The sequence below is a fragment of the Ranitomeya imitator genome, chromosome 10 (assembly GCF_032444005.1).
Source record: "Ranitomeya imitator isolate aRanImi1 chromosome 10, aRanImi1.pri, whole genome shotgun sequence".
In the NCBI taxonomy this organism is placed as follows: Eukaryota; Metazoa; Chordata; class Amphibia; order Anura; family Dendrobatidae; genus Ranitomeya; species Ranitomeya imitator.
The window spans coordinates 13729389-13753077 of NC_091291.1; the positions used below are offsets into that span (position 1 = coordinate 13729389).

General features: G+C 47.6%; 1 protein-coding gene across 1 annotated transcript in view; it reads right to left on the bottom strand.

Moving 5' to 3' along the window:
* Nucleotides 1-2429: 2429 nt before the first annotated feature.
* The window catches only part of LOC138651616 (carcinoembryonic antigen-related cell adhesion molecule 1-like), a 33577-nt gene continuing 12317 nt past the window's right edge, over nucleotides 2430-23689 (bottom strand). Inside the window, exons 3-4 of the mRNA XM_069741936.1 lie at nucleotides 14896-15131; nucleotides 2430-2471 (exon numbers count right to left, since the gene is read on the bottom strand). Coding sequence (XP_069598037.1) covers nucleotides 2430-2471; nucleotides 14896-15131 — 278 coding nt within the window. The remainder of the gene's footprint in view (nucleotides 2472-14895; nucleotides 15132-23689) is intronic.

Consider the following 23689-nt stretch of genomic DNA (forward strand, 5'->3'; position numbering starts at 1 on the left):
GATTTCTGGAGGAAATAACAGTGTCAATAGTTAATCAATCCATAGGTAAAGGTTGATTGTGCAATCAATTATTATATCACTAAACTGTAACTGAGGTCATAGTTCCTCTACAAAGGGACGGATATTCATCTCTGCACCTCAGTGTGCTGCACATCGACGTACGTTTCGCCCACTAAGCTTCGTCAGGAGCCTTAAAGGGACAGGTAATTTCAGCAAACCTGACTGTTTTCATTTTTTATTGTCTCTGTTTGTCATCATTTGTTCCTCAAATCTGTTTTCTGATATTGTCTGTTATTTATCATTTTTTATATAATACTAATAAAGTCTGATTTGTTATTATTTGCTTCTTCTGATATTTTTATAGTTCTCTCATATTTATTATATATATGTAGGCACATGGGTGCTGTATGGTTTTTGACTCTGTGAGACTATTTTTCCCTTCTTTGGTTATATATTCTAAACCCAATGTTGCTGTTTAAGGAAGTTGCTTCTCTATATGGGAGATTGCTATAGGTTTTGTGGTTAACTAATAAACTATTTCTCAACAGGAAACAGGAGAAAGGTGCATGATGATAACGAATACATCAGCAAAAAGATAAACCCTAGCTGGTCTTTCATTGACAGGCTTTAATTACAGCAGTATGGATGGACATGGACATACAAAGGAGACTATCACCAGCAGGAAATACCAGCAGGGGAAAAGTACGGTATATAAAGTTGCACCTGAATCGTGATAGGGCAGAAAAATGAAGAAATGAAAACACTTATTTATCCTAAAAAGACTGCAGCGAGGATAACAGAACACCCAGAGAAAAAGGTGTATCTGCAGTAGCTCGGCTAACAGAGAAGCCGACCAAAAAGCACAGGCTCAGGGGTTTATACCAAAATGCATGACAATATTTTTTTTTTTTCAATCATTTTAGGTTGGGGGAAAGGAAATAAAATGTGACAAATCTATTTTATTAGAGGGCCATGGCTAAAACAGTAAACCATTGTTTTTGATGGATCATTTTGTCCGGACTGTTATTTTCTAATTCCTCTTTTTTTTTTTGCTATTTTGTCTGTGCCCAGGAGGTTCATCATTGTTTATGAACTTAACAAAAAAATACAAAACCTGTTGCTACTACAGAAAAAGAGATAATACGAACCATTGCTATTCCAGTTTACAAATACTCATCATGTTGCTATTCCATAAAAAAAAAAAGGGATAATTTTTGGACCAAAGCTTATTAAAAAAAGCCATATCTTGCTCCAACTACACAGCATGTCGATAAATAGCAAGATAGCCGGCATTTTCCGTCAAAAAACATTATTTTTTAAAGGCTTTTTAATAAAAAAAAAAAAAAAAAACATAAAATGTCATTGCGTTATTTAACAGGCTGTTGTTTACAATCTGTTAACCCCTCAGCCAGATATATTGAAGTCACAATGACATTACTAAGGCTGTGTTTGCATTAATGAGCTTGAAAGGGATCGGAAAGAGTCCTGCAGACATCTTTTAAAGTCAATTTTAAGATTTGAGATGCTTTTGATTTGCGGTGAATTGATAAGCCGCCAATCATGCTTACTTGCAAAATTCATCCAAGCTGGCAAATTTGAATTTCAAAACATTTGCTCATCTGTAATGATCTACATCAGGTTTAGTAGATCCAAAAGTAATTGACAGCGAGGTTCTCTAGGTTTTGCAACCATAAACACATATATTAAATCTAATAATACTTCAACTATCTGAAACTGTAAAACGGTTGCATTAACAATGAAACCATTACTTTATGCCTTTACCTGCAGTCACAATCGTATATGTAGAGCCATTAGCAGTGCGGAGAGTCACCGGGTTCCTCGCCACACACGTGTACAGTCCTTGATCCTCAGGTGCAGCACTACTAATATTATATTTGCTTGTCTTTCCCTCTAAGTCTCCGCCATTGATTTTCCATTGATATTCAGGAGGTGCGGAAAAAAACGCATCGCGGTAAAAACCGCAGCATGTTCATTAATTTTGCGGGGTTTTTTTTGCGGATTTCCCACTACAAAATGCATTGGGAAGTGTCCGGAAAAAAATGCGGCAAAACCGCAGCAAAACCGTGGCAAAACCGCGGCAAAAATGCATGCAGTTTTCTTGCGGATTTCTTGCAGAAAATGTCCGGTTTTTCTCAGGAATTTTCTGCGAGAAATCCTGAACGTGTGCACATAGCCTTAGTGTCCGTGCATGGACCACAAACACGGACTTCTGCAAGGACCCATAAACATGTACTGGTGTTACCTGGTTATACAGGTGTTCTCAAGCTGTCATCTGTGAAAAACTGGCAGTTCTGATTGGCGGTAAGTTTGTTACCGCTGGTCAGAGCGCTGCGCTTCCCATGCTATCAGATGACCAGCTTATGAGAGTACTACCCTCATCATCCTACAACTGCTCTCGCTGATAGCAGCTAATGAAGACGAGTCTGATGAGAGTAATCATCAGCCGGCACCTGTGAAATAAATAAATTTAAAAAAGACGTAGGGTCTCTCCTATTTTTGGTAACCAGAGCAGGCAAATATGACAGCTGTGGATGCTTTCTATTGGCTGTTTATCAAACATAGAGGGGTCACCAAACCGTATTTTTAAATTATTTAAATAAATAATTTTAAAAAATAGTGTGAGGCCCCCCCCCCCATTTTTGACAACCAGCCAAACTAAAGCAGACAGCTTTGGGGCTAGTATTCTCTGACTGGGAAGGGGCCATGGATATTGGCCCTCCCCAGCCTAATAATAGCAGCCCACAGCCACCCCAGAAAAATTGCATCTATTTGATTAACCTCGCTCTTTCAACTTTCCCTGGTGCAGTGGCCAGTGGGGTAATAGTTGTGGGGTTGATGGCAGCTTTGTAATGTCAGTAAATAAAGAAAAACAAGGAGCACCACTAACGGGCGTAGAAATAGCTGGAGTCTTATATTTATAGGGGTGCTGCACAATGCACAGGATAAAGCAATGCATCAAAAAAGGAAAGAACCATGCATATTAGGCGCACACCCAAGATATTGAAAAAAATATATGCAAAGTTTATTGGTAGACAAACCCACAATAAAAACATTTAAAAGACAAAACACATCACTTGTAGTCCCATGACACTATAGCGTATATACAATATCATATTCAAATGACAGAAACATACCTAAAACGACACCCCATATACATACAATAGTTGCACATGAAATAGACAAAACCCTGTTCTGGGTGTCCCCAGAAAACCAGACAATGGAAAAAACCCTTCTGAAAGCCCACAATAAGCCTATTTAATGCTATGGGGAAACTAACATAGATATCCCATTGAAGTAAGAAGAAAAAAATCTCCCTTAAGGCATGAAGTTAGAGAGGGAGCTGCCATATAGAGCAGTGAGGAGGAAAGCATGTACCAAGGAGTTAAACAAGAAGGCTGAGATAGCGATCACCATATGAGGCAGTCCACTGCAGGGCCTCAGGGTTCTAAAAGTCAATAGAACAGTAGTCCTGGGACCAGAGTGATGTGGGAAGCCCCACGCGTATCGCTGCAGAGCTGTGATTTTTGCTCACCGTTCTTGTGATCATTTTGACCCCAAGGGGTGAGATTTTGCGTGGAGCCCCAGATTGAGGGAGATTATCAGTGATCTTGTATGTCTTCCACTTTCTTATTGCTCCCACAGTTAGTTTCATCACACCAAGCTGCTTGCCTATTGCAGATTCAGTCTTCCCAGCCTGGTGCAGGGCTACAATTTTGTGTCCTTCGACAGCTCTTTGGTCTTCACCATAGTGGAGATTAGAGTGTGACTGTTTGTGGTTGTGGACAAGTTCAAACAGGAGCCATTACTACAGGCAATGAGTGGAGGACAGAGGAGCCTCTTAAAAAGAAGTTCTAGGTCTGTGAGAGTTAACTAAAGGTACCGTTACACTAAACGACTTACCAACGATCACGACCAGCGATACGACCTGGCCGTGATCGTTGGTAAGTCGTTGTGTGGTCGCTGGGGAGCTGTCACACAGACGGCTCTCTCCAGCGACCAACGATCAGGGGAACGACTTCGACATCGTTGAAACTGTCTTCAACCATGTCGAAGTCCCCGGGTAACCAGGGTAAACATCGGGTTACTAAGTGCAGGGCCGCGCTTAGTAACCCAATATTTACCCTGGTTACCATTGTAAAAGTAAAAAAAAAAAAACAGTACATACTCACATTCCGATGTCTGTCACGTCCCCCACCGTCAGCTTCCCGCACTGACTGTGTCAGCGCCGGCCGTAAAGCAGAGCAAAGCGGTGATGTCACCGCTGTGCTCTGCTTTACGGCCGGCGCTGACAGTCAGTGCGGGAAAGCTGACGGCGGGGGACGTGACAGACAACGAAATGTGAGGTTTTTTTTTATACTTTTACAATGGTAACCAGGGTAAATATCGGGTTACTAAGCGCGGCCCTGCGCTTAGTAACCCGATATTTACCCTGGTTACAAGTGAACACATCGCTGGATCGGCGTCACACACGCCGATCCAGCGATGACAGCGGGTGATCAGCGACCAAAAAAAGGTCCTGATCATTCCCCAGCGACCAACGATCTCCCAGCAGGGGTCTGATCGTTGGTCGCTGTCACACATAATGAGGTCGTTAGCGGGATCATTGCTACGTCACAAAAAGCGTGACGTTGCAATGATATCGTTAACGAAATCGTTATGTGCGAAGGTACCTTTACATCTGTCTAAACAGTTAAAATAGTAGAACCAGCAATTAAAATTATTTTTTTTGCAGCTATCACCTCACATGTTACATGTTATAACTCAGCTAATCAGAAGACACTAATACAGCCTCTATGAAAACAGAGGCAAGGAATTCAGCAGCCACTTTGTGGTGAAACTGGATAGTGAAAGAATATCGTAGATCTCAGCTTATCCATAGAGATGGGGAGTAAAAGCCATAAACACTGAAGACACTGTACCGATAGTGTGTGACAGTAAAGCAGTGAAGAAGATTAGTGTGTGTGTGGAACAGACTGTTGGGTATCTCTTGTTATAGCATTTGTTTACCCATAGCCAGATACATTGAGGTCACTTGGGCATTACTAACGTTATATTCAAGAGCTGAAAAGGGGTTGAAGACAATCTTAATAGTCCTCAAAGTGTTATACACATCTTTTCAGTTTAATTTCAGAAATTTTTTACATGATTGAGGCTGGTGATTTTGAATTTTAAAAGATTTGCTCATCTCTAGTTAGAAGGTGTATGCGGCTATCACTTGCATATCTGCAGATCTTCCAGCAAGAATTTGATTGAGGCCCTGCTCCATAGTAAAGTGGGACCTACAATATGCCCTTGTTTGTCTTAAAGGGAAGGTGCCGCGTTTTAATATTGTAAAAAAAAAAAAAACCTCTTTAATTCCTTATTTTCATAAGTTATTTTCAAGTGCATAGTATTTATTGTTTTTTTTTTATTCATTTTTTTTTCTGCCACTGGGCGCCGCCATTTTCATTTGCAGGACTGTAAGTGTAGCTGCACGACACTTACAGTCTTCACATACGGCAGCCCTGGACATAGAGATCTGTAGTCGGAAGGTGACCCCATAGCTAGCATAAGCTGCTCTCTGCTCTGATGTGGCCACGCCCCCTGGGCTGTCTCCACATCACAGCAGAGGCAGGAGATCGGCGCCATCTTGCTTCAGCCTACAGTGGAGTGTACCTGTGATCTCCACTGTGACTGAGAGCTGTGCTGTTGGAGGGGCAGCTCCATCTGTCTCCCCTCACACTGTCAGCGGCCGTTCCCTGTCCTCTGCTGCCTGGTGTGTGGCTGAATCTCTAGAATCGCTAGAGAGTCTGAAGTGCTGGGGTCTGATGTTCTCTTATCAGGAGCTGCAGAGAGGTAACAGAGGGGGATGGGGGAGAATCTCTGCTGCTCCGACCTCTCACTGCAGCTCCTCACAGGACATCAGACCCTGCATCTATCACTATACTGTGCTGAGCCATGTATCTAATCCTCTCCTGTGCTGACCTGTGTATCTAATCCTCTCCTGTGTGATACTGTCTGCTGAGCCGTGTATCTAATCCTCTCCTGTGTGATAGTGACTGCTGAGCTGTGTATCTAATCCTATACTGTGTGCTGAGCCGTGTATCTAATCCTCTCCTGTGTGATATTGTCTGCTGAGCCGTGTATCCAGGGCCGCCATCAGGGCATTACAGCCGTGACTGGCGTAAGGGGCCCGGTGAGCAGAGGGGGCCCGCATCGGGCCCCCTCTTACCTGCTCACCGGGCCCCTACCGGCAGCCGCAGGCTGAACCGGGCCCTTAGCGGCGGCCGGCGCTGCAGCTGTACGCTATTGACATGCGGGCCCGCGCCCGCACGTCAATAGTTAACAGCCGCCAGCCGCAGCGTGCAGGTCGCCGGCGTCTGACGTCATTGTCAGTCGCCGGCGAGTGCACAGTGCAGCTGCGTGGAGAGATCAGGAGCGCGGCAGGTAAGTAGAACTTTTTTTTTTTCTATTAAGAGCGGAGAGCGGAGAGCGGCGATCGGGGGGGGGGGGGTTTGGGCAGAAGGCAGCTGGACACAGAGGGGGCAGAAGGCAGCTGGACACAGGGGGGCAGTAAAGCTGGACACAGGGGGGCAGAAGGCAGCTGGACACAGAGGGGGCAGAAGGCAGCTGGACACAGAGGGGGCAGAAGGCAGCTGGACACAGAGGGGGCAGAAGGCAGCTGGACACAGGGGGGCAGAAGGCAGCTGGACACAGGGGGGCAGAAGGCAGCTGGACACAGGGGGGCAGAAGGCAGCTGGACACAGAGGGGGCAGAAGGCAGCTGGACACAGAGGGGGCAGAAGGCAGCTGGACACAGAGGGGGCAGAAGGCAGCTGGACACAGGGGGGCAGTAAAGCTGGACACAGGGGGGCAGAAGGCAGCTGGACACAGAGGGGGCAGAAGGCAGCTGGACACAGGGGGGCAGAAGGCAGCTGGACACAGAGGGGGCAGAAGGCAGCTGGACACAGAGGGGGCAGAAGACAGCTGGACACGGGGGCAGAAGGCCGCTGGACACGGGGGCAGAAGGCCTCTGGACACAGGGGGGCAGAAGGCCTCTGGACACAGGGGGGCAGAAGGCCGCTGGACACAGAGGGGGCAGAAGGCAGCTGGACACAGAGGGGGCACAAGGCAGCTGGACACGGGGGCAGAAGGCCGCTGGACACGGGGGGGCAGTAAAGCTGGACACAGAGGGGGCAGAAGGCAGCTGGACACAGGGGGGCAGAAGGCAGCTGGACACAGAGGGGGCAGAAGGCAGCTGGACACAGGGGGGCAGAAGGCAGCTGGACACAGAGGGGGCAGAAGGCAGCTGGACACAGAGGGGGCAGAAGGCAGCTGGACACAGAGGGGGCAGAAGGCAGCTGGACACAGAGGGGGCAGAAGGCAGCTGGACACGGGGGCAGAAGGCAGCTGGACACAGAGGGGGCAGAAGGCAGCTGGACACAGAAGGGGCAGAAGGCCGCTGGACACAGGGGGCAGTAAAGCTGGACACGGGGGGGGGCGGGGGGGGGGGGCAGAAGGCCGCTGGACACAGAAGGGCAGTAAAGCTGGACACAGGGGGGCAGTAAAGCTGGACACGGGGGGCAGAAGGCTGGACACAGAGGGGGCAGTAAAGCTGGACACAGGGGGCAGTAAATCTGGACACGGGGCAGTAAATCTGGACACAGAGGGGGCAGTAAATCTGGACACAGAGGGGGCAGTAAATCTGGACACAGAGGGGGCAGTAAATCTGGACACAGAGGGGGCAGTAAATCTGGACACAGAGGGGGCAGTAAATCTGGACACAGAGGGGGCAGAAGGCAGCTGGACACAGAAGGGGCAGAAGGCCGCTGGACACAGGGGGCAGTAAAGCTGGACACAGGGGGGGCGGGGGGGGGGCAGAAGGCCGCTGGACACAGAAGGGCAGTAAAGCTGGACACAGGGGGGCAGTAAAGCTGGACACGGGGGGCAGAAGGCTGGACACAGAGGGGGCAGTAAAGCTGGACACAGGGGGCAGTAAATCTGGACACGGGGCAGTAAATCTGGACACAGAGGGGGCAGTAAATCTGGACACAGAGGGGGCAGTAAATCTGGACACAGAGGGGGCAGTAAATCTGGACACAGAGGGGGCAGTAAATCTGGACACAGAGGGGGCAGTAAATCTGGACACAGAGGGGGCAGTAAATCTGGACACAGAGGGGGCAGTAAATCTGGACACAGAGGGGGCAGTAAATCTGGACACAGAGGGGGCAGTAAATCTGGACACGGGGGGGGGGCAGTAAAGCTGGACACGGGGGGGGCAGTAAAGCTGGACACGGGGGGGGGGCAGAAAGCTGGACACGGGGGGGCAGTAAAGCTGGACAGGGGGGGCGGGGCAGAAAGCTGGACACGGGGGCGGGGCAGAAAGCTGGACACATGGGGGGCAGAAAGCTGGACACATGGGGGGCAGAAAGCTGGACACGGGGCAGAGTGCTGGACAGAGATGGGGCAGAGTGCTGGACAGAGATGGGGCAGAGTGCTGGACAGAGATGGGGCAGAGTGCTGGACAGAGATGGGACAGAGTGCTGGGCAGAGTGCTGGACAGAGATGGGGCAGAGTGCTGGACAGAGATGGGGCAGAGTGCTGGACAGAGATGGGGCAGAGTGCTGGGCAGAGTGCTGGACAGAGATGGGGCAGAGTGCTGGACAGAGATGGGGCAGAGTGCTGGACAGAGATGGGGCAGAGTGCTGGACAGAGATGGGGCAGAGTGCTGGACAGAGATGGGGCAGAGTGCTGGACAGAGATGGGGCAGAGTGCTGGACAGAGATGGTGCAGGATTGGAAACAGATGGGGCAGGATGGATACGATGGAGACAGATGGGGCAGGATGGGGAGATCATATGGGGTAGAATGGATACTCATGAGGGCAGGATGAGAGAACATATGGCTGGAGCCTGAAATGAGACACACGGTGGCCAGGATGGCGAATATTACCATAGGGGCTAATTAAGGGATATTATTATTGCAGTGATGTATTTATTTTATTTTTTGAGTATACTGTTTTAAATGGGGGGGCGGTCCTGTTACTGTGTAGAGTGATACTATGTTGCCTTCTTCATGTGGTGTAATGTAGAAGTTGGGAAAATTAAGTAATGTGTTCTACAAGCGGAACTCGAGATAACTGTTTTATTTCCTGCAGAGACGAGTCCTGGCTGGATAAAGTGATGGCGGTCTGTGCTGGATGAAAGATGAAGGACTTCACCTAGAGACGTCACTGGTGAGTCAGTGTTACCTATACACTTACACTATACACTGTATACTATATACAGAGGTCCTGTGTACAATGTCACCAGTGATCACTGTATTATCTATACATTATATACAGAGCTCCTGTGTGTAATGTCACCAGTGATCACTGTATTACCTGTACACAGACACTGCTTACTAATTACAGATCTCCTGTGCATAATGGCACTGATGGTGATAGTATTGTGGGTTTTTTTTTGTATTACTGATCAGTATTGTAGTATTCAGTCATTGTTGGTAATATGTGGTCTGGTCATGATGTGGAGGTAATATGTGGTCTGGTCATGGTGTAGTGGTATTTGTTCCTTGTATTTTATATTATTCGATCACTGTGGTGGTAATATGTCATCTGGTCATAGTGTTGTGGTATTTGTTCCTTGTATGTAGTATTATAGGTCATTTTAAAAATTGAAAAATAAATAAAAATATACCTAAATTGTATTGCATATTTTAACAAATATTTAGTAGGTTACAGTAGAGTAGGGCCCGGCCAAAAGTGTCTACCTTGTTGTGGTGGCGGCTTAAAAAATCTTTTGGCCAAAACAAAAGCTGCCGGCTATATGTGTGATCTGGTGATGGGAACTGTTAATGTGTGATAGGTGAGAAGTGGAGATTTTCCAAGAGAGAGTGGTGGGACTGTGGACAGTTCGTGGGGTGGAGCCTGGAGGCGGGGCTGGGGTGGAGCCTGGGCGGAGTTTCAAGGGGGCCCCGAAAATTTTGCCAGTATGGGGCCCCGAAATTTCTAGTGGCAGCCCTGCGTGTATCTAATCCTCTCCTGTGTGATATTGTCTGCTGAGCCGTGTATCTAATCCTCTCCTGTGTGATACTGTCTGCTGAGCCGTGTATCTAATCCTATACTGTGTGCTGAGCCGTGTATCTAATCCTCTCCTGTGTGATAGTGTCTGCTGAGCCGTGTATCTAATCCTATGCTGTCTGCTGAGCCATGTATCTAATCCTATACTGTCTGCTGAGCCGTGTATCTAATACTCTCCTGTGTGATACTGTCTGCTGAGCCGTGTATCTAATCCTATACTCTCTGCTGAGCCGTGTATCTAATCCTATCCTGTGCTGACCTGTGTATCTAATCCTCCTGTGGAATACTGACTGCTGAGCCGTGTATCTAATCCTCTCCTGTGTGATACTGTCTGCTGAGCCGTGTATCTAATCCTCTCCTGTGTGATACTGTCTGGTGAACCGTGTATCTAATCCTATCCTGTGCTGACCTGTGTATCTAAGGCTATGTGCACACGTCCGGATTTTTAGCGTTTTTTTTTTTTGCGGAATTTCGCCATAAAAACGCTATAAATCCACTAAAAAAACACTAACATTATGCATCCTATCATTTAGAATGCATTCCGCATTTTTTGTGCAGATGTTAGCGTTTTTTTCCGCAAAAAAAACGCATACCGCAAAAAATCCGGACATGCTCTATTTTTTTGCGGATTTCCTATCATTAAGGACATTCCGGAAAAAAAAAAAAAAAGCAAAAAATCCGTGCAAAAAACGCGCAAATTCCGCAAGAAATCCGCGCAAAAAAAGCACGCGGATTTCTGGCAGAATTCTCAGGATTATGTCAGGAAAAAATCCTGACGTGTGCACATAGCCTAATCCTGTGAAATACTGACTACTGAGCCGTATATCTAATCCTCTCCTGTGTGGTACTGTCTGCTGAGCCGTGTATCTAATCCTATCCTGTGTGATGCTGTCTGCTGAGCCGTGTATCTAATCCTATCCTGTGTGATACTGTCTGCTGAGCCGTGTATCTAATCCTATCCTGTGTGATACTGTCTGCTGAGCTGTGTATCTAATCCTCTCCTGTGTGATACTGTCTGCTGAGCTGTGCATCTAATCCTCTCCTGTGTGATACTGACTGCTGAGTCGTGTATCTAATCCACTTTTATGCACTCCTCTCCCCCCTGCATATCTTTCCCCATTGCACACGCAACTCAATGTGTACGATAACAGGAGCTGCGAGCGTCATGCTGTATTATGGCATTATGTGAGATCTATATGACGGTATTATGTGATCTGTATGGTGGTATTATGCTTGATCAGTATTGTGAGAATTATATGGTGGTATTGTGTGTGATCTATATGGCGGTATTATGTGAGAACACTGGCAGCATTATGTGTGATCTATATGGTGGTATGTGAGAACACTGGCGGTATTGTGTGTGATCTATATGGCGGTATTATGTGAGAACACTGGCAGCATTATGTGTGATCTATATGGCGGTATGTGAGAACACTGGCGGTATTATGTGTGATCTACAGTGGGGCAAAAAAGTATTTAGTCAGTCAGCAATAGTGCAAGTTCCACCACTTAAAAAGATGAGAGGCGTCTGTAATTTACATCATAGGTAGACCTCAACTATGGGAGACAAACTGAGAAAAAAAAATCCAGAAAATCACATTGTCTGTTTTTTTAACAATTTATTTGCATATTATGGTGGAAAATAAGTATTTGGTCAGAAACAAAATTTCATCTCAATACTTTGTAATATATCCTTTGTTGGCAATGACAGAGGTCAAACGTTTTCTGTAAGTCTTCACAAGGTTGCCACACACTGTTGTTGGTATGTTGGCCCATTCCTCCATGCAGATCTCCTCTAGAGCAGTGATGTTTTTGGCTTTTCGCTTGGCAACATGGACTTTCAACTCCCTCCAAAGGTTTTCTATAGGGTTGAGATCTGGAGACTGGCTAGGCCACTCCAGGACCTTGAAATGCTTCTTACGAAGCCACTCCTTCGTTGCCCTGGCGGTGTGCTTTGGATCATTGTCATGTTGAAAGACCCAGCCACATTTCATCTTCAATGCCCTTGCTGATGGAAGGAGGTTTGCACTCAAAATCTCACGATACATGGCCCCATTCATTCTTTCATGTACCCGGATCAGTCATCCTGGCCCCTTTGCAGAGAAACAGCCCCAAAGCATAATGTTTCCACCACCATGCTTTACAGTAGGTATGGTGTTTGATGGATGCAACTCAGTATTCTTTTTCCTCCAAACATGACAAGTTGTGTTTCTACCAAACAGTTCCAGTTTGGTTTCATCAGACCATAGGACATTCTCCCAAAACTGCTCTGGATCATCCAAATGCTCTCTAGCAAACTTCAGACGGGCCCGGACATGTACTGGCTTAAGCAGTGGGACACGTCTGGCACTGCAGGATCTGAGCCCATGGTGGCGTAGTGTGTTACTTATGGTAGGCCTTGTTACATTGGTCCCAGCTCTCTGCAGTTCATTCACTAGGTCCCCCCGCGTGGTTTTGGGATTTTTGCTCACCGTTCTTGTGATCATTCTGACCCCACGGGGTGGGATTTTGCGTGGAGCCCCAGATCGAGGGAGATTATCAGTGGTCTTGTATGTCTTCCATTTTCTAATTATTGCTCCCACTGTTGATTTTTTCACTCCAAGCTGGTTGGCTATTGCAGATTCAGTCTTCCCAGCCTGGTGCAGGGCTACAATTTTGTTTCTGGTGTCCTTTGACAGCTCTTTGGTCTTCACCATAGTGGAGTTTGGAGTCAGACTGTTTGAGGGTGTGCACAGGTGTCTTTTTATACTGATAACAAGTTTAAACAGGTGCCATTACTACAGGTAATGAGTGGAGGAAAGAGGAGACTCTTAAAGAAGAAGTTACAGGTCTGTGAGAGCCAGAAATCTTGATTGTTTGTTTCTGACCAAATACTTATTTTCCACCATAATATGCAAATAAATTGTTAAAAAAACAAACAATGTGATTTTCTGGATTTTTTTTTCTCAGTTTGTCTCCCATAGTTGAGGTCTACCTATGATGTAAATTACAGACGCCTCTCATCTTTTTAAGTGGTGGAACTTGCACTATTGCTGACTGACTAAATACTTTTTTGCCCCACTGTATATGGCGGTATGTGAGAACACTGACGGTATTATGTGTGATCTATATGGCGGTATGTGAGAACACTGGCGGTATTATGTTTGATCTATATGGTGGTATTATGTGAGAACTGTATGACAGTATTGTGTGATCTATTTGATAGTATTGTGTGTGATCTATATGGCGGTATTATGCGAGAACACTATGGCAGTATTATCTTCAGAAAGCGGACCCATTCTATGGTGGTTCTGGCTGAGCACCTGCACGCGGGTCTGGGGTAATAGAGGGGGCAGCATGACCTCCAGTTAGGTGCAGTCAGGGGAAGGCTGGTGAGGCAGCTGAAGAGAGGGGTCTCATTTTTATCGTTACTATATGGCTACATTTCCTTCCCAGCGTCACCCCGGACTGCGCCTGACACCTCGCTTTCACACATCGCCAGGACAGGATGGAGAAGACAGGATCTAAGGAGGGGAATGGGGTCTGCATGCAAAGTCTGGATCAGACCAGGCCATCAATCTGCAGAAATGTTTCCTGAATTTCTGTGGAGCAAACAAGCAGACGGTCCATCCATGTGTATAAAAGACAGCGCTCTATGTACAATCCCTGGCTGCTCCGCGCACCAAACAGGGGGCCCCTATAGACCAGCACACTGCTCTCCTGAAATACTCTGTGCTGCTGTCACCCTGCTCCCTCCACCACATATCTCCCAGAATCCTTGCTGCCTGCCATCCTCGGTGACTGTCTACTTGTCAGTATAAGGCTGCTTTCACACTAGCGTCGGTACGAGCCTTTCGCAGTGCGTCGTACCGACGTATGCTGTGAAAGAAATGCCCGACGTGGGCAGCGGAAGCAGTCTTACGACGCTTCCGCTGCCCCATTGTTAGGTCTGGGCATGAGGGGGCGGAGTTTCGGCCGTGCATGCGCGGTCGAAAATGGTGGACTCGACGCACAAACGTTACATGTAACTTTTTTTGTGGCGGCGGTCCACCAAAACATGACGCAACCGTCGCACGACAGTTGTGACGTGTGGCAATACGTCGCAATGCGTCGGTAATGTTAGTCTATGGGGAAAAAACGCATCCTGCAGACAACTTTGCAGGATGCGTTTTTTCTCCTGAATGACGCATTGCAACGTACAGCCAACAACGCTAGTGTGAAAGTAGCCTAAGGCTGCCGTCCACTATCAGTATTTGGTCAGTATTTTACCTCAGTATTTGTAAGCCAAAACCAGGAGTGGGTGATAAATGCAGAAGTGGTGCACATGTTTCTATTATACTTTTCCGCTATTTGTTCCACTCCTGGTTTTGGCTACAAATACTGAGGTAAAATACTGACCAAATACTGCTAGTGTGACGGCAGCCATACTCTGCAGTCACCAACAAATTGGCTGCTCACTGGGTTCCTGAATATCATCCTCTCTAATCCCTTAGCAAACACCCAGAAGGGGAGGAGAGGAGACATCACACACGTCAGCAGACTCCGCCCATAATTACTGCAGTGCTGTAATGTGAGCTATTTCTACACTAGGTTTTTCTGAAATTTCAGCAGCTGCTCCCCCTAGTGTTGAAAAGTGGAAATTCCAAAACTTTTCAAATTATTTTTCATATTTTACTAAATTATAAACAAATGATAATATTTTTTAAGAAAATGTAATCATTAATTCTTTACATTTTTACAATTTCTGAAAAAAAAATTTTTTTGATGGCACCTTCCCTTTAAAGGAATGCAACAAAATGTCTTTAATGATCAAACCCATACAAATATTCTGGTTACTCACAGAGTACAGTAACTGTATACAGATCACTGACATCATTACTGACAATATTCTGAGCTTCACACCGGTATTCTCCTGAGTCCTGTTGTCTTCAGATAGCTTAGCTCCCGAGGAGATGTTGCTATCTTTCTTGGTCCAGCTTATGGTCGTATCATTTGAGGTGTTACATGTTAAGGTGAATGGATCACTTTCATTAGGTTGTTTGATGGATGCTGTGATTTTAGGTTTAGTGACCACATCTGTAAATTGAGAAATATAGAAGACGGTTATAGAATTTCCTATTTAGATCAAGAGTAGAATGTAAGTAAAAAAAGTAAAAGCAACAAGTTCTCAGAAAATTATCAGGATTTCCTTAGTGTTGCACAGGGGTTGGAATCATCACCTGTGCAGATGATCACATTACCACCGATGCAATACTAAAGAAATCCTGAAAACCTGCACTGTTGGCGGCCCTCGAGGCCTGGAGTTGGGGACGCCTGGCCTATAAAAAGGTGTCTCATTATCAAAGCGCCCCACAAGAAACAACTCATGATGGGTAAAACCAGTGAGCAGCCTCAATACTTTTGCAACCTTATTGTTGCAAAACATACTGATGGCATTGACAGAAGAATTTTTAAACTACTGAAGGGTGAAATGAGCACTGTTGGGACCATGATCCAAAAGTGGACAGAACATATTTTCTTCATATACTGGCAGGTGCTCCCTGCAAGATTTTAGACAGAAGAGTCAAAATAATTATCAGAAGAGTTGTCCAAGAGCCAAGTACCACCTATGGAGAGCTACAAAAAGACCTGGAATCAGCAGGTGCATTTGTTTAAAAAAAAATGTAATGCACTCAACCTCCATGGCCTGTTTGCACAATCACCATGCAACTTCCATTGCTTGTATGCAGGCTCACCACACAAGACTATATTGCTAAGCAAAAAAAGTATATTCAAGTGCATTTCAAGTTTGCTCAACAATATTTAAACAAGCCTGTGAAATACTGGAAGAATAAAGTCTGGTCAGATGAGACCAAAATTGAACTGTTTGGATGCCGTAATGCACACCATATTGAAACACCATACCAACAGTGAAGTGTGGAAGTGGGAGCATAAAGGGCTGTTTTTCAGACTACGGCTCTGGCAAACGCCATGTAGTTAAAAGAAGGATGAATGGATGAACGTACCAAGACATTCTTGATAAAAATCTGCTGCCATCTACCATGATGATGAAGATAAAACAACGGTGGACATTTCAGCAAACCAATGATTGCAAACATAAAGCCAACAAATTATTAGAAATAATTGGTTTTGGAGAAAGAGAATAAAGCTGATAGAATTGCTCTGCCAATCACCTGACCTGAATCCAATAAAGAATGTGAGGAAGGAACTAAAGCTCAGAACTCATAAAAGGAGCCCAAGAGACTTTCAGGATGTGAAGAGTGTTTGTGTGGAAGAATGGGCCAAAATCAGGCCTGAGCAATGCCTGCGACTAGTTTCACCATACAGGAGGTGTCTTGAAGTTGTCATGACCAACAAAGGCTTTTGTACTAAGTATTAAATAAATTTCAGTAAGGCTACGTTCAGACTAGCGTTGTGCTAGTGTGCGTCGGGTTAGCGTCGGGCGACGCAGCGGCGACGCACGCGTCATGCGCCCCTATGTTTAACATGGGGGACGCATGCGTTTTTGTTTGTTGCGTTTTGCGACGCATGCGTCTTTTTTGCCGCAAGCGTCGGACCAAGAAAACGCAACAAGTTGCATTTTTCTTGCGTCCGATTTTCGGCAAAAAACGCCGCACGCGTCGCAAAACGCAGCGTTTTTGCGTGCGTTTTGCCGCGTTTTTGCGTGCGTCGTGCGTTGCGTCGCCGACGCAGCGGCGCACAACGCTAGTCTGAACGTAGCCTAAGCGTGTTCAAGGCTATGTCCACACGGTGCGGATTTGCCTGCCATCCGCAGCGGATTTGCAGCTGCGGATTAGCAGTAGTTTTTATCCAGGTTTACAGTACCATGTACAGCTATGGAAAACCAAATCCGCTGTGCCCATGGTGCGGAAAATACCGTGCGGAAACGCTGCGTTGTATTTTCCGCAGCATGACAATCCTTTGTGTAGATTCTGCAGCGGTTTATACCTGCTCCTCAATAGGAATCCGCAGGTGTAAAAGTGCAGGTGAAATCCGCACAAAAAGGCAGGAAAACCGCAGTAAATTTCTGCGTTTTACCTGCGGATTTTTCAAAAACAGTGCGGAAAAATCCGCACACGAATCCGCAACATGGGAACATAGCCCAATACTTTTTCCTGCGCAATTTCTGTTCTCCATGTTTAGTGTGGCATGCACAGACACACTGTTAGGGCTGGCGGAACGCACCGAGTATATTTAGATATTATTATTGGTGCGTTCGCAGCCCGGGTCCACCGTGCAGGAGACCAACCTGCTGCTAGCAAATGATGGCACAAAATGGCAGTAGAAGCGAACTCTGTTACTTCACAGAGTCGACCAGAAGAGAAAACGCTGTGCCCTGTTAGCGTCACAGGAAAACACAGCTGCCTAACAGAGCAAAAGTAATCAGTGGTCAGGGAGTAGCAAGCACACAAACACCACCTCTCCGGTGGAGCTGGAATTCTAATGGCTTTACGCCAGCCCTGAATTCACCATACAAACTCCTCACCGGAGGTGCCGGTATTCTAGTGGCTTATTTCAACCAGACCACAAGCAGGCAAGACCACTGAGTAGCTAAAGCTCATAACATAAGCTGAAATGAGCACATGGCCATGCGGCCATGCGAACCTTTTACAGCTGCAGCAACCTAGGACCTTCCTAGAGGACCAATGGGAGCTGCTACAGTACCTGAGCAACTTCAGGACCTTCCTAGAGGACCAATGGGAGCTGCCACAGTACCCGAGCATGTGACCCCTGACCTCCAATGAGAGGTCTTACCCCCAGCATGCTCAGAAGGGGAAAAGCAGGACTTAGTCCCAGAGACGTCTGCTCACCGCTGACCAGTACTGGCTACAATGGCTGAGCCTGGAAAGGCAGCAGTAACCATCCACACAGTATAAGGCTGAGCCAGATGCTTGGACAGATGTCTCCGCTGAGTCAGCTCCACTGCAGCTGGAGAAGAATGGGAGACCACAGTGGAGATGGTTCGAGATTAGGCGGGAACTCGACCCCTAATATTACCCCCCTCCTTGGGCCTCGCTACGCTCGAAAGCAGCAGTGAGCTGGGGAGCTTGAATGTTGTCAGCAGGCTGCCAGGACCTGTCCTCTGGGCCATAACCCTTCCAATCCACCAAATAGAATTTTTTGCCACGTACCAACTTGCACCCCAAAATAGCGTTCACCTCGTAATCGTCTGTAGACGAACCCGATGTCCCGGCAGATGACTCGGAAAACCAGGACATGTGTACGGGCTTCAAGAGGGACACATGAAAGGTATCAGTGATACCTAGGCGTGGAGGAAGGGCCAGACAGTAGACCACTTGAAAGGACCTAAGTAGCGAGGTGCAAACTTAGTGGACTCAACTCGCAGCCTGATGTTACAGGCGGAGAGCCACACCAAGTCGCCAGGAGCAAAGGTCAGATCGGGGCCGATGTGCATCGACGAAGTCCCAAATGTCCCGTGCCTCCACAGCCCAGTCTGCCACCCTAGAGTCGGTAGAAGACACGGGCATGGGCACAGAGACATGTGGATGCTGGTCGTAATTTAGGAGGAATAGAGTCTGACCTGTGGAGTCGCCTACGGCATTGTTAAGTACAAATTCCGCCCACGGTAGCAAGGATGCCCAGTCATCCTGCCTGGCAGAAACAAAATGTTGTAAATATGTGACCAGGGTCTGGTTGGCCCTCTCAACCAACCCATTCGTCTTGGGATGATATACCGAGGAGAGATTCAGCTCAATGCTGAGTAGACGACAAGGCTCTCTCCAGAATCGAGAAGCAAACTGGGGACCCCGGTCACTGACAATTTTGTCCGGCATACCATGTACGCGAAAGATATGCTTGATGAACAATGCTGCCAGAGCCCATGCAGAAGGTAGCCATGGAAAAGGCACCAAGTGCACCATTTTGGAAAAATGGTTGGTGATCACCGAGATTGTGGTGCAGCTACGAGACTTGGGTAAGCCCACCTCAAAATCCATCCCGACCATCTCCCAGGGCCTGTTCACCACCGGCAGGGGGGTAAAGCAACCCAGCTGGCCGTTGCCAAGGAGACTTGTTCTTGGCACAAGGGACACACGCCTGAACATAGTCTGTGACATTACAAGCCATATGTGGCCACCAGTATGTCTTCACGAGTAGCTCAAATGTCCTTTTGGACCCAAAATGTCCACCCACCCTGGACGAGTGAGCCCAAGAGAGAACCTCCGGATGCAGACTTGATGGTACAAAAGTCTTGCCCAGAGGCACAGGCTCTAGTGAAACTGGGGATACAGTTCTCAGGCTCTGGGTGGGGACAATAAGCCGAGGCTCCTCTTCCTCCTACTCAGATGATACAATGGAGCGAGAGAGAGCATCGGCACGAATGTTCTCCCCAGAAAGAAAATGGAGGGTGAAATGAAACCGGGAGAAGAACAAGGACCATCTTGCCTGGCGAGAATTTAACTGCTGGGCTGTCTGCAAGTACACCAAATTCTTGTGGTCTGTGATGACTTGGAAGGGAAAACGAGATCCCTCCAAGAGATGTCTCCACTCTGAGAATGCCAACTTCATGGCTAGCAACTCCCTGTCCCCGATGGAATAATTCCTCTCCGCTGGTGAGAAGGTCTTGGAAAAGAAGAAGCAAGGATGCTTCCGACCTTGAGCATCCTTTTGGAAAAGGACTGCTCCAGCACCAACGTATGAGGCATCCACCTCCAATATAAATGGCTTATCTACATCGGGGTGATGTAGGATGGGAGCGCTAGCGAAGTGAGACTTAATGGAGTGAAAGGCCTTGGAGACCTCCTCAGACCACAATTTGGGATTTGCTCCCTTCTTGGTGAGGGCAACCAAGGGAGCTACCAAAGTTGAGAAGTGTGGAATGAACTGGCAATAGTAATTAATGAACCCCATAAAGCGCTGCACCGCTTTAAGAGAATGGGGTTCCTGCCAGTCCATCACAGACTGTAGTTTGGCAGGATCCATAGCCAATCCCTGGGCAGAGATGATATAGCTCAGGAAAGGTAAGTACTCCTGCTCAAACACACATTTCTACAAATTTGCGTAGAGGGAATTTTCCCATAGGAGGTCGAAGACTCTGGAAACATCTCTCCGGTGGGAGTCAATATCTGGAGAGTAGATGAGAATATCATACAGATAGACTACGACCGAGGTGGAGAGCATATCCCGGAAGATGTCATTCACAAAGTCTTGGAAAACGGCTGGGCATTACAGAGCCTGAAGGGCATCACCAGATATTCATAGTGCCCATCCCTGGTGTTAAAAGCTGTCTTCCATTCGTTCCCCTCACGGATGTGAATCAGGTTGTAAGCACCCCGCAGACCTAATTTTGTAAATACCCTTGCTCCCCGAAGCCTATCAAAGAGCTTAGATATCAGGGGCAGAGGATACTTATTCTTAATGGTGATGGCGTTATGACCCCTGTAATCTATGCATGGACGTAGTTCCCCGTTCTTCTTCTGCACGAAGAAGAACCCTGCCCCAGCAGTTGACACTGACTTCCTAATGAATCCTCATGCCAGATTTTCCTGGATGTACTGTGACATTGCCTCTGTCTCCCGGAGAGATAATGGATAGACTCGACCCCGGTGAGGCTGAGCACCAGGCAAGAGGTCAACAGAACAGTCATGGGGGCGGTGAGGCGGAAGGGTCTCCGCAGATCTTTTGGAGAACATGTCCACATAGGGACAATATTGCTTGGGGAGAGAGGATAGATCTGAGGGTACTTCAGTAGTAGCAACCTGAACACATTCCCTCTGACATCTACCCCCACACGATTCACCCCATCCCAAAATTCTGCCTGTGGACCACTCAATATGAGGAGAGTGGTACCGTAGCCAAGGTATCCTAACAGGACCTCATCAATTCCCTCAGGAATGACGAGCAGAGATATAATTTCCTGATGAGATAGCAACATGGACAGAGAAAACGGGATGGTCTGGTGTGTTATCTGTGAGGGCAGTGTCGACCTATTCACCACTCGTACGGTTACTGGTTGAGCTAACATCACCAGGGGAATTGCGTTACGTTGGGCGAAGGCAGAAGACATAAAATTGCCCTCCGCCCCAGAATCCACGCAGAGCTCTACCGAGTGGGTAAATGAGCTTAGAGTAATTGTCCCCTTAAAGAACAATTTGGAGGCAAACGTCGCCGTGTCTAGTGTACCTCCACCTACTACCACTAGACGCTGACATTTCCTCGACCGCTGGGGACATCTGGTGGCAAGATGTCCTGACTGCTGGCACATGACAAACCTGGAGTGCACGAGCGATCCGGGACTTAGATCCCGCTCGTGACACTACCATGGCCTCATGTGACTCAGGGGCCTGGACTGGAGATTCCAAAGGTTTGGTGAGGGTGGGAGCCAGCCGAAACCTCTGCCTACACTGGGTTCGCTCTAACCTCCGCTCGTGAAAATGGAGGTCAATACGGGTGGACACAGCTATTAACTCCTCCAGTGTGGCGGGAATCTCCCTTGTGGCAAGAGCGTCCTTTACGTGGTCAGCCAGCCCCCTCCAAAATATCGGAATAAGGGCTTTATCCAGCCACTCCAGCTCAGATGCTAGGGTGCGAAAGTGGATGACAAAATGGCTGACCAAGGACAAGCCCTGAGTCAATGCCAACAGTTGGAGCGCCGTATCATGGGTGACACGAGGTCCTAATAAGACCTGTTTCAGAGTGCACAGGAACAACGGAGCACTCTGCACCACATTATTGCCACGCTCCCACAGCGGCGAAGCCCACTCCAATGCCCTGTCCGACAGGAGAGACACAATAAATCCCACCTTAGCCCGCTCTGTGGGGAAACGTGCGGCCAGAAGCTCGAGATGTATAGACCACTGGCTCATGAAACCCCTACAAGATTTACTATCACCAGAAAATTTTTCTGGTAGCGGGAGGCGAGATAGAGTTGGAACAGGGGTGGCAGTGGACAAGGTTGCTGCAGCCACGCTAGAAGCCTGAACAGCAACTGCAGTAACATCCACAGCTGAGGTTGAGCTCTCGAGAGCCGCCAACCTGTCCTCCAGCTGCTGGATATACCGTATGGATTGCTGTGTGTCCGTCATTGCTAGCCAGACCCTGGCGCTAGTATTATGTTAGGGCTGACGGAATGTATATTTAGATATTATTATTGGTGCGTTCGCAGCCCGGGGTCCATCGTGCAGGAGACCAACCTGCTGCTAGCAAATGGTGGCACCATATGGCGGTAGTAGCAAACTCTGTTACTTCACAGAGTCGAACAGATGGGAAAACGCTGTGCCCTGTTAGCGTCACAGGGGAACACAGCTGCCTAAGGCTTCTTTCACACTTCCGTTTATCTTGCACCGTCACAATGCGTCGTTTTGTGAAAAAAACGCATCCTGCAAAGTTGCCCGCAGGATGCTTTTTTCACATAGACTTGTATTACCGACCATCGTGACATATGGACACACGTTCCATACGTCGGGGACTAGATGCATCGGTATTTGGCAGGCCGTCGTTGCAAAAAAACATTCAAGGGAATGTTTTTTCGTACGTCCGCTCCTGCATTTTTTAATGCGCATGCCTGGCCGGAAGTCCACCCCCTTCTCCCTAGGACTTTACAATGAGCAGCGGACGCATTGAAACACTGCGTCCGCTGCTCACGTCACTCAAAATTTCATAAGCTTTCGTCGGTACGTCGTGCCGATGCCTGGTGACAGCTGAGTACCGACGGAAGTGTGAAAGAAGCCTAACCGAGCAAAAGCAATCAGTGGTCAGGGAGTAGCAAGCACACAAACACCTCCTCTCCGGTGGAGCCAGAATTCTAATGGCTTTACGCCAGCCCTGAATTCACCATACAAATTCCTCTCCGGAGATGCCAGTATTCTATGGGCTTATTTCAGCCGGACCCTGACCACAAGCAGACAAGACCACTGAGTAGCTAAAGCTCATAACATAAGCTGATATTAGCGCATGGCCATGAACCTTTTATAGCTGCAGCAACTTCAGGACCTTCCTAGAGGACCAATGGGAGCTGCTACAGTACGTGAGCAACTTCAGGAACTTCCTAGAGGACCAATGGGAGCTGCCACAGTACCTGAACATGTGACCCTCGACCTCCAATGAGAGGTCTTACCCCGGGCATGCTCAGAACGGGAAAAGCAGGACTTAGTCCCAGAGACGTCTCCTCGCCGCTGACCAGTACAATGGCTGAGCCTGGAAAGGCAGCAGTAACCATCCTCACAGTATAAGGCTGAGCCAGATGCTTGGACAGATGTCTCCGCTGAGTCAGCTCCACTGCAGCTGGAGAAGAATGGGAGACCACAGTGGAGATGGTTCGAGATTAGGCGGGAACTCGACCCCTAATATTACCCCCCTCCTTGGGCTGCGCCAGACGTTGGGACTGAAGTCTCTGCTGTGCAGGCTCCACTGTGGCTGGAGAAGAATGGGAGACCGCAGCAGAGATGGTTTGAGATTTCCCCTGTGCAGAGGCAGGAACTTGACCCCTCACACACACAATGCAAAGCTTGAGTCAGCTTCTCAACCTTTTTTAGCCTGGTTTCAGGTGTCATATTGCCCATACCTGTTACTTGCCACAGGTGAGTTTGAACGAGCATTACATGCTTTTAACAAAGTTGTATGCCCACAATTTTGGAAGGGTGCCAACTATTTTGTCTGGCCCATTTTTGAGCGTT